At 41.6% G+C, this 22630-nt stretch overlaps 1 protein-coding gene across 1 annotated transcript in view; it reads right to left on the reverse strand.

The window, feature by feature from the left end:
- The window catches only part of zgc:152774 (uncharacterized protein LOC553526 homolog), a 132782-nt gene extending 115406 nt beyond the window's left edge, over positions 1-17376 (reverse strand). The window contains exons 1-2 of the mRNA XM_060832740.1: positions 17283-17376; positions 17111-17183 (exon numbers count right to left, since the gene is read on the reverse strand). Of these exons, the coding sequence (XP_060688723.1) occupies positions 17111-17183; positions 17283-17321 (112 nt within the window). The 5' untranslated portion in view covers positions 17322-17376. The remainder of the gene's footprint in view (positions 1-17110; positions 17184-17282) is intronic.
- Between the last annotated feature and the right edge of the window lie 5254 nt (positions 17377-22630).

Raw genomic sequence — 22630 nt, forward strand, 5'->3', positions numbered from 1 at the left:
GAATTCCAAATCAACAATTGAACAGGCCCCATAGTGCCTTTCACATTGTGACTGCCAACACTCCCTTCTCATTAGTAGCAATATTATCCATTGGCTCTGCCCCATGTTACATCAATGTTCATTAACTATCATTCATCGAATGTGAGCTTATTTCCCCATACTAATGCTTGCACAGATCTTTGTATCATTCACAAACTGTCCAGTTTTTCCCTCTAATGTCTACATTCAGGTGATTGATGAAAACTGTTTGTTTTAACAATCCTAATAATGAACATTATGGAACATCTGTGATCTTCAAGTAGATCAACAATCATTCATTATCTCTTTCCTATTGATAGGAATGTAGCTGCTTCTTATACCAATCTAAAACTTTGATCTCACTTTTAATGGGATTCTATTTTGCAGAATAACCTATAGGGTAGCACATTTCAAAATTGTCTAAATATCCAAGTATCCAGTTTTGTTTTTTATTCTTGCAGCACAGGCCTACCCCAATTCCTCCTGAGAAGCTGGTGGTGACATTTATTAGGTTCGTTCTTAGTAGATTCACCAGAAAATGTTGAAAATGTGTTGCTGGTTAAAGCACAGCAGGTCAGGCAGCATCCAAGGAATAGGAAAGTCGACGTTTCGGGCATAAGCCCTTCATCAGGAATGAGGAGAGGGTGGCAGGAAGGTTAAGATAAAAGGTAGGGAGGAGGGACTTGGGGGAGGGGCGATGGAGATGTGATAGGTGGAAGGAGGTCAAGGTGAGGGTGATAGGCCGGAGTGGGGTGGGGGCGGAGAGGTTAGGAAGAAGATTGCAGGTTAGGAGGGCAGTGCTGAGTTGAGGGAACCGACTGAGACAAGGTGGGGGGGGGGGGTAAATGAGGAAACTGGAGAAATCCGAGTTCATCCCTTGTGGTTGGAGGGTTCCCAGGCGGAAGATGAGGCGTTCTTCCTCCAACTGTCGTGTTGTTATGTTTTGCCGGTGGAGGAGTCCAAGGACCTGCATGTCCTCAGTGGAGTGGGAGGGAGACTTAAAGTGTTGAGCCACGGGGTGGTTGGGTTGGTTGGTCCGGGCGTCCCTGAGGTGTTCTCTGAAGCGTTCCGCAAGTAAGCGGCCCGTCTCCCCAATGTAGAGGAGGCCACATCGGGTGCAGCGGATGCAATAGATAATGTGTGTGGAGGTACAGGTGAACTTGTGGTGGATATGGAAGGATCCCTTGGGGCCTTGGAGGGATGTGAGGGAGGAGGTGTGGGCGCAAGTTTTACATTTCCTGCAGTTGCAGGGGAAGGTGCCGGGAGTGGAGGTTGGGTTGGTGGGGGGTGTGGACCTGACGAGGGAGTCACGAAGGGAGTGGTCTTTGCGGAACGCTGATAGGGGAGGGGAGGGAAATATATCCCTGGTGGTGGGGTCCGTTTGGAGGTGGCGGAAATGACGGCGGATGATACGCTGTATACGGAGGTTGGTGGGGTGGTAGGTGAGAACCAGTGGGGTTCTATCTTGGTGGCGGTTGGAGGGGCGGGGCTCAAGGGCGGAGGAGCGGGAAGTGGAGGAGATGCGGTGGAGCAAGGGCGGAAAATGTGACAACAGGACACTTAAAGTCATAGACATGTACAGCATGGAAACAGGCCCTTCGATCCAACTCATCCATGCTGACCAGATAATCTAGTTCCATTTTCCAGCACTTGGCCCATATCCCTCTAAATCCTTCCTATTCATATACCCATCCAGATGCCTTTTAAACTAAAGAATGCCAACGGAATTATACAAAATCAACACAAATTTATAAACAAGAAACTGTTTGCTAAACCTGTTGGGAGTTTTTGAAAAGAGTGTAACTAGCAAAACAGATGAGGAAGAACTAATGGAAGTGGTATAGTTGAATTCTTATTAAGTGCCACTTCAAAGATTATTGTGTAAAGTCTAATAACATGGGATTAGTGGTAATATACCAGCATGGCCTGTGAACTGATGAGAATACAAGAAACCGAAAGGGGGAATATAAATGAGCAAGGCTGTGACAAGTTTGCATTCACAGGGAGCAGTGCTTGGTTCTAGCCATTCACAACATATATCAGCCAACAACATAAACTGGGTAGGAGTGAAAGTGCTGAAGAAGATGCAAAAAAGCTTTCAACATAATTTAGATAATTTGAATGAGTCGGCAAATGCCTGGCAGATGCAACATAACACAGATCAGAGTGAAGATGTCCACTTCAGTTGGGGAAAGTCTTTTATTGCAGCCCTTGTTGTTTGCTACTTTTAACAGGCTACTTCATCATCTCCTAAGCCATAACATGGAAAATGTTTTTTGTCTCTTTTTAAACTGATCTTTCTAAAAAAACACTATGTAAATTCATTTGTATGAAGTTGTGTAAGGATGCAGTGCACTCATTGCTATGCAAAGAAATACCATTTTCTATTCAGTGCTTTATTATAATAATGCTGTAGTGATAACATCAATGCAGATCAATTGATATTCAGAGCTAGGGAAAAATACAGTACACAACAGAGCCAATTTAAATGTTTGTTACTTGGAGCATTTTTGATTGAAGACTGGGGCTGATTAGACTCCATCCTAACCCAACCTCTTCACATTATTTTCTTATAATTGCTTTCATCAACTGGATAATAGTCCTTATGAAAAACTGGAGAATTCATAGACAACAAAACTTAGCTCCAAGAGCATCAATATTTGGGTTAAAGTTGAGAGTCTACTCTATTCTTATTCCCTGTGACCTTTTATTACTTTATGCATCTACTGGTCTCTATTCATGAACTACCAGCTGTGAAATTCTGATAGAATTGTAAAATGTTGTGCAGTGCAGTTACAACATTTACAGTGGGCTAAGATCAGCCTGATGCCAGAGTTCATCGCACATTAGCTTCTAATATTACAAACTGTCTGCAAATAGATGGCAAATTTCCTTTTAAAGTTGGTTGTACATTGTGCTTTTAAATTTGCAACCTGCAAGTTTTGCACTTGGAGCGAGCCACAGCCATTATGTTGTTACATTTGTTTTCTGCAGCAAATCCATATTTTGTTTAAAACTTATTTTAAAAAAGTTGTTAACTTTATTACAAGAGTCATCTTCCTCTGTGACGGCACTCCGTTAATATTAACTAAGAGGTTGATCCCAAAATGGCTCAATCACAAACCACAAAGGGTTTGAGTAATTCCAAAAGGGCTGCACTGTGATACATTTTACAGTCAAATTATCTTTGGTATCAAGACAAAATGGTGGAAGAGAATTTCCAACCTTACATCATGGCTACTTGTGGGCCAGCAGCTTTGCAGCATCTCTCAAATGAATAAATATTCCAATGCTCTCCAATTTCTCGAGCAATTATTCAAATTTCCTCTGACTTGCCTCCCACTTTAAATCCAGTGTAAACTTCAGCATATTCACAACACGTGTTGCCAGCGCTCTAACTCACACCAAGTTCAGAGCCGATTTGCCCTGTACTTGAAGAATTATTTTCAATAACCCACATTTAGAATTCTCATTCTTGTTTATGGACAGCAGAGTGTGACTGCAAGTGAGATCCTGAGCTCAGGAACGGAAGAGTTTAGCTCTTGACCTTGTCCAACAGGTATGAAGCACTTGCTCCCGTTTGGATGAGGAAAAGGGTTGCGGGAAGGATGAGCCAGCTGACCATGGCACCATGGTGCAGGAGGCCATTCAAGAGGGGGAAGCAAACATAAGTGGTAGTTGTAGTGGACTCTATAATTAGGGGAATAGATAGTATCCTTTGTAAGCAGGATTATGAGTCCTGCATGGTGTTTTGCCTGCCCGTTGCCAGGGTTCAGGACAGCTCTGACCAGCTTGAATGGATATTGGAGTGCAAGAGTGAGGATCCAGTTGCTGTGGTCCACGTTGGAACAAGGCTAATCTCCAGATTACTACCCGACTCACATGTAAATTGGTTTGGGGATAAAAAAAAATTAGTGAAGTAAACACAGGCTAAGGGAGTGTTGTGTCAAAGAGGATTCCATTTCATGGGGCACTAGCATCAGTTCGAGAACAGGAGGGATCTGTACCGATGGTTCAAGTGGAGACTGGAAAGAATGTTCTAGCGAAAAGGATAAATAGGGTGGTCACTAGGACTTTAAACTAATGAGTTGAGTGGAAGGAAAGGGGAAAACAACAGGAAGTATGGTGGTAAATAACAAGGAAAGCAAAGTTAGCATGTGTGCTGGAAGGTTTAACTACATGGAAGACAATGAAAGAAATAAAAAGGAAGGATAATTCAGGAGATATTATTATTGGAGAAGTTGGAATTCACAATGAAGGTACAAAAATTAGCATAAGGGCATTTTACCTGAATGCTCGTAGCATTAGTAACAAGGTAGATCAGTTTAGGGTACAAATCATCATGAATGAATATGATTTAGTAGTCATTGCAGAGACATGGTTGCAAGATGGTCACGACTGGGAGTGAAATACCCAGGGGTTTCAGACTATTCGGAAGGACAGACAGGAAGGTAAAGGAGGTGGTGTTACTCTGATATTTAAGGATGGCATCAAAGCAGTGATGAGAAATGATATAGGTTCTATGGAGAATATGGTTGAATCCATTTGAGTGGAAATTAGAAATTCTATGAAGAAAAAAGTAATTGATAGGTGTAGTCTATAGGCCACCAAATAATAACAACACATTGGGGTCAGCAATAAACAAAGAAAGAGCTAATGCCTGTAAAAATGGTATGGCAGTTATCATGGGGAACGTTAATCTATATGTCGATTCGTCGAACCAGTTCGGTCCGGGTATCCTTGAGGAGGGGTTCATTGTATGTATCTGTGATAGTTTTCTAGAACAGTATGTAATGGAACTGAACAGGGAGCAAGCTATCCTAGATCCAGTCCTGTGTAATGAAGTAGGAATAATTAATGATCTCACAGTTAGCGATTCTCTTGGAAGGAGCGATCACAGTGTGGTTGAATATAGGTGGGAAGTGAGAAGTTAAAATCCAATACCAGGATCCTGTGCTTAAACAAGGGAGACTAGAATAGGATGAGGAAAGTGTTGGCCAAAGTAGACTGGAAGCAAAGACTTTATGGTGGGACAGTTGGTGGAGGAATTTCAAAGCGCACAGCAGAAGTATATACCAGCGAAAAGGAAGGACTGAAGGAAAGGGGGTAATCTGTCATGGGTGTCTAAGGAAATAAGGGAGGCTATCTTACATTCCCTACCCCTCTCCACCTTCTGCAAGGACTGTTCCCTTTGCCAATCTTTGGTTCGCACCACTCCTCCCCCAGCAACAACCCTGGACCTCCCAGTGCCTTCCCCTGCAACCATAGAGGATGCCAAACCTGCTAGCACATCATTCCCTTCAGCTCCATCTAGGGCTTCAAACAATCCTTCCAGGTGAAACAGAGGTTCACCTGCCTCTCTTCCAACCTAGTTTACTGCATCTAGTGTTCCCAATATGGTCTTCTCTACATCAAGGAGACTAAACTAAGGGCACGTATTGTCGATCATCTCATCCGGGCCTGCAGGGGCTGACCTGATCTCCCAATCACTGCCCATTTTAATTTCCTTTCTGACATGAGCATCCTTGGCCTCCTCCATCGCCACAGTGAATCAGACCGCAAATTGGAGGAACAACAACTCACCTTTTGCCTGGGCAGCCTAAAGCCCGGAGGACTCAACATTGGAAAACTCAATTTCAAAAACCTCCATTTCCAGCTGCTTCCCCTCCCTTCCATTCCTCTCATTGACCGTTCCTTCTAGCTACCAACCAGATTCATTCCAACCAGTTTGTATCCTCTACCTGTGTTCACCTATCCCCACCTCACCACCTTGCCCCAACCACCCCCTTTATCTGCAGCTCCCCTTACACCCACCTCCAGTCCTGAAGAAGGGTTAAACCTGAAACGTCGACTTCTCCACCTCCTGATGCTGTCTAGCTTGCTGTGTTCTTCCAGCCTCCAATATGTCTATTTGAAAGGAGACAGCATACAAAGTGGCCAAGGTCAGCAGGAAACTAGGAGATTGGGAAAACTTTCAAGGTCAACAGAAAGTTATAAAGAAAAGTAGGATAGATTGCGAGAAAGAAAACTAGTTCAGAATATAAACACAGATAGCAAAAGTTTCTATAAATATATAAAACAAAAAGAGTGGCTAAGGCAAACATTGGTCCTTTAGAGAATGAGAAGGGGGATTCGGTCATGGGAATATGAGAAAATGGCTGAGGCATTGAACAGGTATTTTGTGTTAGTCTTCACAGTGGAGGACACTAATAACGTGCCAGTAACTGACAAAGAGACAAAGGTGGGTGAGGACCTGGAAACAATCATTATCATTAAAGGGGTAGTGCTGGATAAGTTAATGGAGCTAAGGGTGGACAAGCCCCCTGGCCGTGATGGAACCCCCAGGGTGCTGAAAGAGTTAGCTGGAGAAATAACAAATGCATTTGTGGTAATTTTCCAAAATTCACTGGGCTCTGGAGCAGTTCTAGCAGATTGGAAAACAGCAAGTGTGGTGCCACTGTTCAAAAAGGGAGATAGACAAAAAATGGGGAATTATGGACTAGTTAGCTTAATTTCTGTAGTGAGGAAAATGCTTGAATCTATTACCAATGGAAGAACAGCATGGCATCTAGATAGAAATTGACCCTTTGGGCAGATGCAGCATGGGCATGAAGGGCAGGTCATACTTAACTAATCTTTTGGAATTCTATGAAGATATTACAAGCACGGTGGACAACAGGGACCCAGCAGATGTGGTGTATCTAAATTTTCAAAAGGCAATCGACAAGGTTCCACACAAAAGGCTGCTGCATAAGATAAAGATGCAAAGCATTACGGGCAATGTATTAGCATGGATAGAGGATTAGTTAATAAACAGGAAGCAGAGAGCGAGAATAAATGAGTGCTATTCTGGTTGGCAATCAGTGACTAATAGTGCCTCAGGGATCAGTGTCGGGACCACAATTATTCAAAATTTACACAGATGATTTGAAGTTGGGGACCATGTGTAGTCTGTCAAAGTTTTTGGATGACACTAAGATGAGTAGTACAGTAAAGTGTGAAACTTTGCAAAGGGACATAGATAGTTCAAATGAGTGGGCAAAGGTCTGGCTGATGGAGTACAATGTTACTAAATGTGAAATCATCCATTTCGGTAGGAATATCAGTTAAAAAGGACTATTACTAGAATGGTAAGAAATTGCAGCACTCTGCTGTGCAGAGGGAGTTGGGTGTCCTTGTCCATGAATCATAGAAGATTGTTCTGCAGGTGCAGTAGGTAATTAAGAAGGCAAATAGAATTTTGTCCTTCATTGCCAAAGGGATTGAGTTTAAAATTGGAGAGGTTATGTTGCAGCTGTCTCAGGTGCTGCTGAGGCCACACCTGGAAATACTGCGTGCAGATTTGGTCTCCTTACTTGAGAAAGGATGTACTGGCACTAGAAGAGTCACAGAGGAGGTTCACTCGGTTGATTCCAGAGTTTAGGGGGTTGGCTTATGAGGACAGACTGAGTAGATTTGGATTATATTCATTGGAATTTAGAAGAATGAGGGGGAGTCTTACAGAAACATATAAAATTACAAAGGGAATAGATAAGATAGAAGTAGAGAGGATGTTTCCACTAACAGGTGAAACTAGGACAAGAGGGCATAGCCTCAAAATTAGGGACAGCAAATTTAGGATTGAATTGAGAAGGAACTTCTTCACCCAGAGGATTGTGAATGTATGGAATTCCATGCCTAGTGAAGTGGTTGAGGCTTCCTCAGTAAATATTTTTAAAGCTAAGAATTTTTTTTGAACAGTAAAGTAATTAAGGGTTATGGTGAGACGGTGGGTGAGTGGGGCTGAGGCCACGAAAGTATCAGCCATGATCTTACTGAATAGCAGATCAGGCTCAAAGGGCCAGATGGCCTATTCCTACACCTGGTTGTTATGTTCTTATGTTTTCAATTTCTACATGGCCTCACTTCTCCCTGTCTCTAAAACTCCCTTCAGCCCTGTAAGACTTAGCAATTGTTGTGGTTCTGTTCGCCGAGCTGGGGATTTGTGTTGCAGACGTTTCGTCCCCTGTCCAGTTGACATCTTCAGTGCTTGGGAGTCTCCTGTGAAGCGCTTCTGTGATCTTTCCCCCGGCATTTGTAGTGGTTTGAATCTGCCGCTTCAGGTTGTCAGTTCCAGCTGTCCGTTGCAGTGGTCAGTATATTGGGTCCAGGTCAATGTGCTTATTGATTGAATCTGTGGATGAGTGCCATGCCTCTAGGAATTCCCTGGCTGTTCTCTGTTTGGCATGTCCTATAATAGTAGTTGTCCCAGTCGAATTCATGTTGCTTGTCATCTGCGTGTGTGGCTACTAAGGATAGCTGGTCGTGTCGTTTCGTGGCTAGTTGGTGTTCATGGATGTGGATCGTTAGCTGTCTTCCTGTTTGTACTATGCAGTGTTTTGTGCAGTCCTTGCATGGGATTTTGTACACTACATTGGTTTTGCTCATGCTGGGTATCGGGTCCTTCATTCTGGTGAGTTGTTGTCTGAGAGTGGCTGTGGGTTTGTGTGCTGTTGTGAACCTAGTGGTCGCAGCAGTCTGGCTGTCAGTTCGGAAGTGCTCTTGATGTATGGTAGTGTGGCCAGTCCTTTGGGTTGTGACACGTCCTCGTTCCGTTGTCTTTCCCTTAGGCATCTGTTGATGAAATTGCGCAGGTATCCGTTTTTGGCGAATACATTGTATACGTGTTCTTCTTCCTCTTTTTATATTATAGGACAAGCCAAACAGAGAACAGCCAGGAAATTCCTAGAGGCATGGCACTCATCCACAGATTCAATCAATAAGCACATCGACCTGGACCCAATATACCGACCACTGCAACGGACAGCTGGAACTGACAACCAGAAGCGGCAGATTCAAGCCACTACAAATGCCGGAGGAAAGATCACAGAAGCGCTTCACAGGAGGCTCCCAAGCACTGAGGATGTCACCTAGACAGGGGACAAAACGTCTGCAACACAAATTCCCAGCTTGGCAAACAGAACCACAACAACGAGCACCCGAGCTACAAAACTTCTCCCAAACTTAGCAATCTATGTACCTATCCAACTCTGGCATTTTGGGCATTCCATTTTTTTTGTTTCACTACTGAAGCTCAGCAGAGTAATTATAGATTGGGAGACAGGACGTTAGAATTTGGTGTGAGTAAAATTGTAAAAGCTAGGAAAGCATTGCGTGGTCCCTGTAAAAGGTGGTGTTTTTCTCAGTATTCAGAGTTAAAATAAATGTCTATGAACAGCTTTAATGTTTGCAAGAATAGAGAGCTCCTGAACTGAAACATTTGCATTGAAAGGCTGTACAGTTAGCAGGCCAAGCAGCAGTTTTTATGAAGACAACAGATTTTTAATTGAGCCAATCAATTTGAACTAGGCATCTAGATATCAAAAACCTATTACATTTAAATTGGTTTTGATAACATAGAACCAATCTTTTTGTAAGAAACTAATGTGTCACTAAGAGTATAAAAGAAGAGGGCAGTTGAACAAAGACCCTAGAGTTAACTGCCATTCACCAGAGTTAAGAGTCCTCAGACAGAAATGGTCTCTCACAGACATCTATGTATTAAAGAACGCACCACCTAAATAATAACAGTACCAATGACAAAGAATTGAAGGAAAGGGCATTTCTGACAGAAGAATCGGAAGAAGCGTTCCTGGCAGAAGAACAACAGGAGAAGGCAAAGAACTTTCTAGAAGACAACCTGGCTGCAATTTCGAGAGATTAAATTGTGTGTTTTTGTATATGAGTGGAACTTGCATTAATTTGAATGGCACACCATTAGAAACTTGCTTTATTTGGGAATAGTTAGCAGTTAGAAGGGATTTATTCGGTTTATTAATAGTTCAGTTAATTTGTTCACTGTTAAAGTTAAATAAATTAATTGTTACTTGCTGATTTTAAAGTGAGTGTCAGGGATTTATTTTTACTTAACAATTAGAAGTTGCTGATGAGCAGGTTACACTACTTTACACACTCTTGTTATAGATTATATGGTGAGGCGATCCTTTTTGGGTGTTTTGGTTTTAGTTCTCAGAGCGGAGTTAACCTTCACTTTATAACATTATTCGTGGTAAATGCCTTAATCTACCCAGACTCTTGCAGGCATTTATTAAAACCTACTTTTTTTTCTCAACAACCCTAATTCAACTTGCTATTTCACATATCCATGCCAAAAAATAACTAACAAGAAAAGTCAACATCCATGTGCAAAAATCACTTAATCGTGATCTTAAACCTCCCACATCTCCACACTTGGAAGCAGCCAGCAACATCTGGATTTTCCAGAGGTGCAGATTCAAAGACCAACCTGCAGCATAGCCAGTAACACTTGCAAATTTCATCATTCACAGGAGTTCTCAGGCACAGAACCTTCGTGGATAAGGCAGAATGACTGTATTTCCTTATGAGACTTTGTGTCAAGTTCCACTTGACAACGTAATTTGAAACATCTCAGGATATTTTACTATTTTTAAAGCATTTTATTTGTTAAGGCAGAAGCCCCAGTCACTGAATTGTTCCAGATAGGAGCACTCAATAATTGCAACTTGGATTATTTTACAGCCTTCAGAAGGGTGCAAGAGACTTCACACCCAAAGTGGACAGAAAAGAATTATGGAAACAGAGAGCTATTTGTGGAGGAAGATCGAAAGGATGCCTTGAAATTTGGTAGAGAAGATAAGTTTTGAGACAGACATTAAACGGAAGCTATATTTAAAGAAGACATTTAATGAAGGAAAATGTTCCAGAAACAAAAAATGATGATTAGCTAAGGAAAGAGATTTAAGAATAGCTGACATAAGCTAATTCAAAGAGGTGGATTTTATGAAGTGCCTCAAAAGGAGAAAAAGAGTGACAGTGAGGATGAGTGATTTTAGGCAGCAAATACTAGAGTCTGCAGCTTAGTGATTGATGGTGCAGTCAACATTAATGGGTGAAATGCATAATAAGCCAAAGTCAGCGCAATGAGAAGTCTCGGACTGAGCAATTTTAATTCTGTAGGCGATTACAGAGAGAGTGGAAAGGCTATGAAGACATTTAAACTCAATGATAAGAATTTTAAATTTATAGGTGGAGTACCAATATGGCCAGTAAGATCAGAGCTGAAAGGTAAACCAGAAGTGACTAAATGGGATTTGGACAGAAGAGTATTGGAATAACCAGTAATTACAAAAGTAAGTAGTCAGTATAAGTAATTGCATAGTCAAGTTTGAAGTTGACTTGACCAAAAGACATGAACGAGAATTCAGTAAATGAGCCGAAGTGGCTGAGTCGTATGCTATTGCAGAGGCAAAAACAATGGAGTAGATGGAATTGAAAGCTCCGATAGTGTTCACCTGGATGCCAGCATCTCGTTTATTCCAAAATAATAGATAAAGATGGGCTTGAATCAGTGGTAAATGTATTGAATTTGTTGTTAACATGAAAGCTTCAGGATTCTAAACACGTTCCAAGTGAAAATTTGATTTTGTTGTGAGAAACCAGCATATCACAGTTCTAGAAACATAGGAGGTTGTTCAATCCATCACATGTACTCAAAAGCTCAGATAGTCGCACACCTGTCCATTCTCTGTAGATTTGCAGATATTTTTCTTCTGCTGTTTATTTAAAATGCCTGCGCGCAATGAAGAAACATTATGGGGAACAATGCCCCACCCAACATTAAATATCCAAGCAACGCAGGATAACCAGTAGCCCTGAAAACAAATCATGACGACAGAAGTGAGCTCCCACATCTCCACACTTGGAAACAACCAGCAACATCTGAATTTTCCAGAGGTGCAGATTCAAAGCCAGTAATAGGATATTGTCACAAACTACAGGGTGAAACAATAATGATAAGTGAGGAATCTGATCCATCTAAAAAGAAATGAAAAATATACAACTTCCATGTGGAATATTAACATCAATTTCCATTCAAGTTTGCAAAAGACAAGTCTTTTATATCACCAATGTACACTGATAAGCAAAAGGGAAATTTGGAATGCAATCGCACAACAATGCAAAATCAAGACAGTCTTCCCTTTGGCAGCATACTTTTGAATGGAATATTGAAGGCAGTTTTGAAAAGTCGAATCATTTTCTTGAAACAAGCAACACTGAAGTATGATTTTACATTTGCCATCTTCTGGAAAAACACCATAAATCATTCACAAAAGGTGAAGCAATTCCAGAAACAACAACTACAGCTGCTTACTTTTCACCCAAAACACTTTAACAATGAAGAAGAAATATCAATTGCAGTCCACAGCACATTGCTTGGTGCTTCCACAGCAGCAAGATAAGTACAACCTCCCTCCAAATAAATCTTTCAGAAACTAAAGCAGGACCTGAACGGCCTTCTTACTGCAGTTCATTGAATCTATCAACATTTGACACAGCCAAACTAATTGTATTTGTGCTCATAGTTTTTAAGACCATAACTGAAGGGCACCCGTTTCTTGCTTTAAAATAGTGAACAAGAAGTGAGGAAATCTACAATAAATGCAAAGGTTGAATACTTGAGAAAAGCATTCTACCCAAGAAACTGGTTTCCATCATCAATGATAACACAACAGCTATGCTTGGCACAAACGCAGGTATTGTTGTATTTTGCAGAAATCATTCTGATTTCCTCTCCTTCAGCAATTACCACTGCATAACCCACCAAAACGTATTAGCAAGTAAAGATATCAATTTTTCTCATCAAATGAAACTTGTTAAGATTGTAAACTCAATTCCAGAAAGAACCTTTCAATGACCTTACTTGAATCCTTACTTGACAAACTCGTTGTCACCTAAACTGATATGAAGTGATTAAGACAATTGAAGGTCCTGCAAAGATTTTTCAATCTGATACCTGAAATTGTTTATATTCTGAAATCAAGGTCTTAGGTACTCAGAAGCTCTGGGTGCAAGTTTGCTCGCTGCGCTGGAAGGTTCATTTTCAGAAGTTTCGTCACCATACTAGATAACATCTTCAGTGAACCTCCAGACGAAGCACTGCTGGTGTTTCCTGCTTTCTATTTATATGTTTGGGTTTCCTTGGGTTGGTGATGCCATTTCCTGTGTGATGTCATTTCCTATTGTGATGCAATTTCCTGCTTTTTTTTCAGGGTGTGTTGAATGGGTTCCAAGTCAATGAGTTTGTTGATAGAGTTCTAGTTGGAATGCAATGTTTCTAGTAATACACGAACATCAACTAGCCACAAAATGACATGACCTACTCTCACTAGTATCCTTACTACAGATAAGAAAGAACACCACTTTGATTGGGACAACACATTCATCCTAGGACAAGCCAAACAGAGACATGCACAAGAATTCCTAGAAGCATGGCATTCCAATCAGAACTCTATCAACAAACACATTGACTTGGACCCCATTCTACACCCCCTGAGAAAAATAACAGGAAATTACATCACCATAGGAAATGGCATCACCACAGGAAAAGACATCACCAACCCAAGGAAACTCAAACAAATAAACACAAAGCAGGAAACACTAGCGGTGCTTCGCCCAGAGGGTAACTGAAGAAGTTAGCTAATACGGTGATGAAACATTTGAAAATGAACCTTCCAGCTCAGCAAGCAAACCCACATTCAGAACCGCAACCTGAGCTACAAATCTTCTCGAAACTTGCTGTTCAGTAAGCTGTCAGACATTGCATGGTTGCACAATTTTGGAATCTTAGATTCATGTGACAACACGTCAAGTCAAAGTACTGTGATAAGTTTTGTTTTGCGAACAATACAGGCAGATCATAGCATACAAGGACATACAGATCATGGGGTATTTAGACACAGCCAGGCACACATGGCTACAGATGCACAAAAGCAAGATCAACATTGGATCTCAAATTAGAAAGGTCCATTCAGCAGTCTACTAACAGCAGAGAAGAAGCAGTTCTTGAACCTGTTTTTAAGTTTCTATATCATCTGCCTGATGGAAGAGGTTCGAAGGGAATATTACTGCGATGGGAGGGGTCTTTGGCAATCTTTCTGCTGCAAGAAAAGTGCAATTGGAGTACATGGATGGGAGGTTGACTTTCGTGATGGTCTAGACTGTGTGCATAACTTTTTGTATTTCTTACAGTGCTGGGCAGAGCAGTTGTCATATTAAACGGTTATGCATCCAGATAGAATGCTTTCTATGATACATCTGTAGAAGTTGGTGAGGGTCCTTATGGATATGCCGAATTGCCTATGCCTCCTGAGGAAGAAGAGGCATTGCTGTGCCTTCTTGACCATCACATCTACGTGGGAGGTCCAGAACAGACTATTGGTTATCATCATGCCTAGGAATTTGATGCTCACAATCCTCTCAATGTCGGCTCCATTGATGTAGATTTGGGGCATATCCTTCTCCTTTCTTCCTGAAGTCAATGATCAGTTCCTTAGTATTGCTGACATTGAGGGACAGATTGTTATCATTGTACCATGACACGAAGCATTCTATCTCCTTTCTGTATTGTCTCTTCATGGTTTCATATCTGGCCTACAACAATCTTGTCATCAGCAAACTGGTAGATAGCGTTTCTACAAAATTTGGACACATAGTGTACAAGGAGTATAGTAGAGGTCTGAGTACACAGCTTTGCAGGGTGCTGGTGTTCAGGATTATCGTTGAGGAGGTGCTGTTATCTATCTTTATTGATTGAGGTATGTGGGTCAGGAAGCTGGGGGTTGGAAAGGGCAGAGCCAAGACCTACATCTCATAGTTTTAACATTAGCTTGGTCGGGATTATAGTTTTGAAAGTGAAGCTGTAGTCGATAATTAGGAGCCTCACATAGTTATTATCCAAATATTCCAGGGATGAGCATAGGGCTAGGGAAATGATGTCTGCTGTGAAGCTGTTTCATTGGTAGACAAATTGCAAGGTTCCTTACAAACATCAACATCAAAAGTGAAAGAGCTAAACTGAGAAATGCAGGGTAAGCATAGCACACTTAGCACATTTGATCAGTGCTGTGAATGCATTTAAATTGAAACTGGGGTCTACAATCTTCACGATTAAATAATGAAATGCTGCAATACCTCCACAGTCTAGAGAAAATACTAGAAACAAAATCAAAGACAAAGGAAAATGGTTCAACCCAGAAAGCTTCCATGTACACCTGGGGATGTTGGCAGAGGAATTCGACGGGCGATTTTATAAACTAGATGTGATGGAACAAATTGCAACATTTGTCTCAAGTCCATTCCTTCATGTAGACATTGCTGGGTTGATTTCATCAGGCATTTGATCCACAAATTTGCAAAGTTGAATTGAAGATAATTGCAATGCAAAATGATACTGAGCTGAAAGTTAGATCAAGGGATAACAAAATTTTGAAGATTTGTAAACAATGAAAATTACCCACTCCTATCATCTTGTGCTTTTAAAGTGAAAGCTTATTTGAGTCTACATATACCTACAAGACAGTGTTCTGCCAAATAAAGATAGTCAAGTGCAAGCATTGCACCCACCTCACTGATATATATTTGATAGGTGCTATAGTTCTAGGGAATCAAAGGGCTGCTCTCTCATTAGAGAGAGATGGTAGTGAATTAAACCTGAGGAGACATTGAGAAGGTGGGACCTTATTGATGAATTGAACCCATGTTGTTGGCATCACTCTGTACCGTAAACCTGTTACCAGGTGAACTGTGGCTGGTTTCTGTGCAATGGACATTTGATCAATCTAGCACGAAACAAAAAAAAACAAAAGAACTGCAGATGATGGAAATCAGAAACAAACACAGAAATTGCTGGAAAATCTCAGCAGATCTGGCACATCAGTGGAGAAAAATCAGAATTAACGTTTTGGGTCCAGTGACCCTTCTTCAGAACTTGACAGATTTCTCTCCACAGCTGTTACCAGACCTGCTGAGATTTTCCAGCAGTTTCTGTTTTTGTTGTTGATCAATCTATCATTGGGCCCAAATATCCATTTCTGTGTCATAAATACTCCGCAATAATTGCATGTTGGTTTGAAAACAAAATGCTGTGGATCACAGCGCGTCAGGCAGCATTCATAGAGAACATCCAAGGAATAGGAAATTCGACGTTTCGGGCATAAGCCCTTCATCAGGAAGGGCTTATGCCCGAAACGTCGAATTTCCTGTTCCTTGGATGGTGCCTGACCTGCTGTGCTTTAACCAGCAACACATTTTCAGCTGTGATCTCCAGCATCTGCAGACCTCATTTTTTACCCGAGCATTCATAGAGAGGCAACAAGCGAATGTTTGGAGTCTAGGTAACTCTTCATCAAAAGGTTGGAACAGCAATTCAGTCGCCATCCTTCCAAGCCATAAATTGGTTACTCAAACTCATGCATTTTGGGACGTTTCTGCTTGGAGCACTTAACATAACAGTTTGGTCACCCTTCCCTATCTATCTACACTTACTCAATGTTGGCTGTGGCAAGCAAACACCCCTGCACCGACCAATGACAGCCTGCCACCACCACTAGCCAATCGCGACGACCCGCGTCCCCCAACCCGGAAGTGTCAGCTTCGCTCCCGCTATCACGCGCTGTTTGTTATGATTCCGTTGCGCTCTGTGATTGGTTGCAGCAGCGAGCCAATCCGATCTCCGGGCAGGAGGCTCAGGTGACTTGGAACCCCCCCTTCCAACTGCCGAATTCACGGACTCTCGCGGCTTACCCTTTCCACCTTCTCCCTGCCCCCTCTCACCCAGGCGGGAGCGCAAGATTTGGATTCGCCTGTGTTGGGCTGGGGGTGTATATAAAGTTTAAAAAAAAATCACACAACACCCAGGGTTTGCTCCGCGCCGGGCGGGACCGATAGCCCACAGTCAATTGGCTCGCACCGCCGCTAATCAAAGCGATGGGCCAATCGAGTCCTTGAGACCCGCCCCCCGCGCCCTCTGATGGGCCAGATCCAAACGTCAGTCAAGTGCCCCTGATGGCAGAGCCCGCCCTCCACAGGGGCCTGATCAGCCAGTCAGCCCTCCCCTTTATCCATTCCCTCTCCCCCACCCCCCCCCCATACAAGTTCGGTTGCCCCTGCACTTGGGACACGATCAAATACACGATGTCAGGGCTGTTAAATTCCGGTCGCGACCAGCGGCGAGGCTGCGCGACAGGGACGTGCAGCTGTGAGCTGAGAGTGACAGGTCAGCGCGGTGCCTTACCGATCAGTTCGGCGACTGCGCTGAAAGGCCAGGTATGACTGGTCGAGTTCGTGTGTAAGTAGGTAGGGCTCATCTGAAGAGCAAAAATAAAACATCATCGCGGTTATTCGGCAGATGTGCAAACCAGCCCCCGTCAGATTCCGATCGGCCGCCTCGTTATTTGTCAGCTTACCGCACTGAGGCGAATTCCATGCTCGCTCAGCTTCGCCATATTTGATCAAGAGTTCTCCGTTTCCCAGGTGAGGGCGCAACGTTGTCAACGGCGCTTGCGGTGCCGTACAAGATGGCGCCTCCCGATGAGAGTGTTGCCGTACGCCATGGCACTTCCGTACAAGGCACCTCCCATCTCTGAATACAGCTAATGTATACAAATACTGATACTTGTACGGCATAATTCCGATATATGGTAACAAAAATAAAGGGCTTATGCTCGAAACGTCGAATTCTCTATTCCTGAGATGCTGCCTGGCCTGCTGTGCTTTGACCAGCAACACATTTGCAGCTGTGATCTCCAGCATCTGCAGACCTCATTTTTTACTCTAACAAAAATAAATGTCGAATATTGGATCCCATGTTTTCTTAATGTTGACATTTCATATGTTTTAAATACTTTTGAGGGTAGTTCTTTTTTTTAATTAATGCGACGTGAGTACACTCCTGTACGGCCCCATTCTCAGTTCTTTGTTTCTGTTATAATGGGGATTCTGTCTCCTGTACTGTGTTTGCCTTAGAGTAAAGGGGAGACCTTCTAGGATGGAGATAGACAGAAACATATTTAGCCAGAGAGTGGTGGATCTATGACATTGCCACAGAAGGCTGTGCAGGCCAGGTCATTGAGTATATTTAAGACGAAGGCAGATCGGTTCTTGATTGTAAAATGTTATGGGGAGAATGGGGTTAAGAAACTTATCAGACATCATTGAATGGCAGAACAGGCTGGATGACTTAATTTCTGATCCTATGTCTTATGGTCTTGTTATTGGTAAAGAAGCAAAAGAGACATTAAGGAATTTTTTCCGCCAGAAGGAAAAGTGAGTGTCTGGAATGAACAGCCTAAGATTTTGGTGTCAGATTCAATCTGGGTATTCAAAAAAGAAAGCTTATTTGAAAAGGAACAATGTGGATGATTTTAAGGAGAAGGCAGGAGAATAACACGGAGATGCTCATTTGGAAAGCTGCTACAAACAGTGACTGAAGCAGTAGCATTATGCCATATTTCAGGAGCTATGCATTTTGCTGCAGGGCAAAATCACTGAATATATTCAGAATCAATTTTTTTTAATGTTAAATGCATCAAAAGGAATGAGGAGGAACTGTGAATATGACAATGCTCATTTAATAGTAGAACAGACTTGAGGGACCAAATAGCCCACCCTTGGTTTGTTTGAGTAATGTGATGTGTGTGAGGGTGAAACTGTTGATATACTGTTTGGATTTCTAGAAAGCATTTGATAAAGTGCCTACATAAAGGGTTATTGTGCAATGCCAGAGCCCATTAAAAGGGTTAACATTTTAACATGGATAGAATTTGGCTGGTTAGCAGAAAACCGTGCATGTAAATTGGTAGTCTTCTGTTTGGCAATGCGTAATGAATATTAGATTCTCTACAGTCCACACCAACCCTCCGAAGAGAAACCCACCCAGACCCATTTCCCTCTGACTAATGCACCTAACAATATGGGCAATTTAGCATGGCCAATTCACCTGACCTGCACATCTTTGGACTGTGGGAGGAAACCCACGCAGACACAGTGAGAACGTGCAAACTCCACACATAGTCGCTCGAGGCTGGAATCAAACCTGGGACTGTGGACCTCTAATTTATATTTCCCTCATCCAAGTCATTGATAAAGGCACTGTGCATTAACGCAAATGGTGCAAAAATAGGGAGGAAAGTATGTTGAGTGGATCCTGATGGACATAGGTATAATTTATCAAAAATCTGGCTGGTATAGAATAATGTAAGAAAAGGTTACTTACTCAGGTAGTATTAAACTGAGGATAACTTCAGAATTTTGAGGTTTGCAGGGATCCAGGTATTTAATACATAAATCACAAAACAAAATGCAACAAGTGTTAAGTCAAGAAAGTTAATGGAATGCAATCTTTTCTTGAAAGGAATTGAACATGAAAGTAGAAATATTCTGCTTTATATATATGCACAGATGGGTTTCTTTATTTAGTCAAAATGTAAATGAATTGGAGGCAGTTCAGAGATTTACTAAGTTGGTACCTGGGGTAAAGTATATCTTATATAATAAGGTTCAACTGGAGTTCAGAGTGGGGGATATCTTTATTTAAGTATATGATCCTAAATTGCTTTTTGCAAAACCATATGTACAAAGAATGTTGTTTCTTTTTAGTGTGCTTAGGAGTCATGTACGAGGAGGCAGCGCTAAACTTAGAAAAGGTACAGGAAATACTCTCACACTGAATCCTCAATCAGCAAGATGCTTGGTAGCATCACTATCAACTAAGCTAGCAAAATCCCTAAAATAGCTGCCAGAATGGGCAGATGGTGAATGAACTAGTAAGAGGGAAAGTTTCTACTTGACCTCGCTCAGTCTACCCATTACAGATGTATGTGTCCATGACAATATTGGAATTGTTTATCAATAGACATCTAGCTTTCAATTCTATTTCAATTATCTACCTCTTCTACATACTGATCTAGACTTCACACCTGGAGGGCAGAGAATCCCTGACATTCTATGCAGGAATCTGAACTCAGGGACAAAGTGACAATACATATTCTGTAACACTGTCTCAAGTTCCAGATTCTGCCAACGATCCCCAGTTGCTTCGAACAGGGATACCAGCAGCCCAATGCGGAGTGTGACGGCCTCCAGCAGTCAGACCACATGGAGATCCCCTGCATTGATCTGGAGAAAGGCTGATGTTTGTCATTCTTAAATTTGTTTCTTGGTTTCTTTTTTGACCTATGATTATATTGTATATAACCTAAAATTTTTTTCCTTCATTTCTGTATCCTGTAACTAAGGATTATACTTCAACTGTACACCTAAGATGGTACTGTGTGTTGGTGACATTGTTATACAAACTAATCTTGTAACTGAAGAAGCTGTACCTAGGTAGCTTTGTATCTAACATGGCATTGTAAGTGGCAACCTATCAACTTTTCACTGTACTCATCTGAGCATGTGACGAAATGAATTCTAGTTCTAGTAAAAACATCTTAACACCTACCATGTTAAGACCCTTCAGAATCTTTAATATTCTAATAAGTTCTTCTAAATTAATGAGTGAAGGCCAAATCTGTTTCACAATTCTTAATAGTCAAGTCTTTCATCCCAGGACTCTCACTTGGGAATATCTTTTGAACTGCCTCTAATTCTAGAATTTCCTTGTATAATGTAGAAACCAAAATCTTACATGGTATTTCATGTTAGACCTTACCAACATCCTGTACAATTGTAACCTAGCTTCCCTGTTTTAAAACTCTAATTTAATTCCATTTGTCATCTTACTCATTCATTGCACCTGAATGCTAACTATTTTTCATGGACAAGTATACCCAGATCATACTTGAGAGAATACCTATGTTGGCTTCCAATAACACTAGATAAAGATCTAGGTCATATATTACCGAAGAATCAGGTGGTTTATCTCTGATAAATGGAGGATTACGAGGACAGGATGGCAAGACTGAGAGGGGATCTGATTGATTGGATTGGACACTCCGGAGGCAGAAAACAGGTTTCCGCTGATGGGTGAGTGCCGAACCAGAGGACACAGCTTAAAAATACGGGTAGACCATTTAGGACAGAGATGAAGAGAAACTTCTTCACCCAGAGAGTGGTGGCTGTGTGGAATGCTCTGCCCCAGAGGGCAGTGGAGGCCCAGTCTCTGGATTCATTTAAGAAAGAGTTGGATAGAGCTCTCAAGGATTGTGGAATCAAGGGTTATGGAGATAAGGCAGGAACAGGATACTGATTAAGGATGATCAGCCATGATCATATTGAATGGTGGTGCAGGTTCGAAGGGCAGAATGGCCTATTCCTGCACCTATTGTTTATTGAGAGGGTCCGTGTGAACCCAAAGGGCCAAATGGACTCTTTCATCACTGTAGGAGTTCTATGATATCTAAAGAAGACAACAAGAATTCATCTAAACAAAGTAATCAACAGGGACCTGAGTGAAAAAGAGAGATGGACAAAAATGGGAGTGGGATATAGAAATTGCATGATCAGCAATTATCATATTGAATGGTGGTGCCACATGGCCAACCCCTGCACCAATTTCTGCAAAAAACCCTATGGAAACCTCCATAGGGTTAAATCATCAAACTTCAAGAATTCCAATTTGATGTGATTTGAGCAAAGCACCCAGTGGACAAGCTTCATCCATGTACTTCTAAAGTTACAACATGGGGTAAATCCCTCTGTTAATTTAAACCCGACACACACCAGTTCACCTCGTGCTGTAATCTGTTAAATTTTGAAAGGCAAAAGAACTATCCCAGAGGTCACTATTTGAAAATTAACAATTTTATTCTTTAAGTCCAACTGAGAACGTTATTTACAACTCCTTTCTTTTACGTCCCACTCTACAATGCTGGTCCAATGTTTTAAAAAACACAATTTTAAGATATACAAAAAAAAACTTCTCGCCAGATTTGTCGATTCCACTCTAGATTTTACTCTGGGTTTTCCTGGGTTGTCTCATCTTCCGTCTTTTGCTGCACACCATTTTTTATGGACAAGTACCTTTCAAAGAGCTTTTGGCTAACAGTCTATACTTGTTGGTTTTCTTGACAGTTCTCCCCATAAATGTTCAAATTTCCTGCTGTACACCCCAATACATCAGATCATTTCATTGGTTTGATATCATCAAAACACTAAATTCAAATTTGATTGGATTTTGGTATCTTGGGGCAAATTTAAACTGACCAAATTCAAATTACTTGTGTACCGTGGAAGCTCAGCTGCACTATTGGTTTCAGAGCCAAATGTTACATATTAAATTCATTTAGCACAGTCTGTGCCGAGAAGTCTGTGCCAGGTTCTGGTCTCTCTTAAAGATACTGTACGCAGTAACACCTTCATAACACCTCCTCCCGCTTAAGAAAAAATGAGCCACCATAATGAAAATATGGATTTTTTTCTACTCCTTAACTACATTATCATGACATACATATTACTTTAATTGAAGTTCATATTAACTTATTCCACATATATATAACATTGAATAGATACCAATCTCATCTATACTTTCAGTTAAATCCACGATAACACAGCTGCAATTATTCTTACGACCCACAACATGTACAGTCCAACTCCTATGTCACTTGCATGAATAGCAACTTTAAAAGGTTTCAAAAAGTTTGGTGTAGTTAAAATTGGTGCAGTGGTTAATATTGCTTTCAAATGGTTGAATACCTCCTGGCATTGTTCTGTCCACCGAAACTTTGTGTTCTTCTTCAGCAAATCAGTTAACAGTGCCACTACACTGCTGAAGTTCAGAACAAACATCCGATAGAATCCACCAAGTCCCAAGAAT

Source organism: Hemiscyllium ocellatum, chromosome 11 (assembly GCF_020745735.1).
Source record: "Hemiscyllium ocellatum isolate sHemOce1 chromosome 11, sHemOce1.pat.X.cur, whole genome shotgun sequence".
Classification (NCBI taxonomy): domain Eukaryota; kingdom Metazoa; phylum Chordata; class Chondrichthyes; order Orectolobiformes; family Hemiscylliidae; genus Hemiscyllium; species Hemiscyllium ocellatum.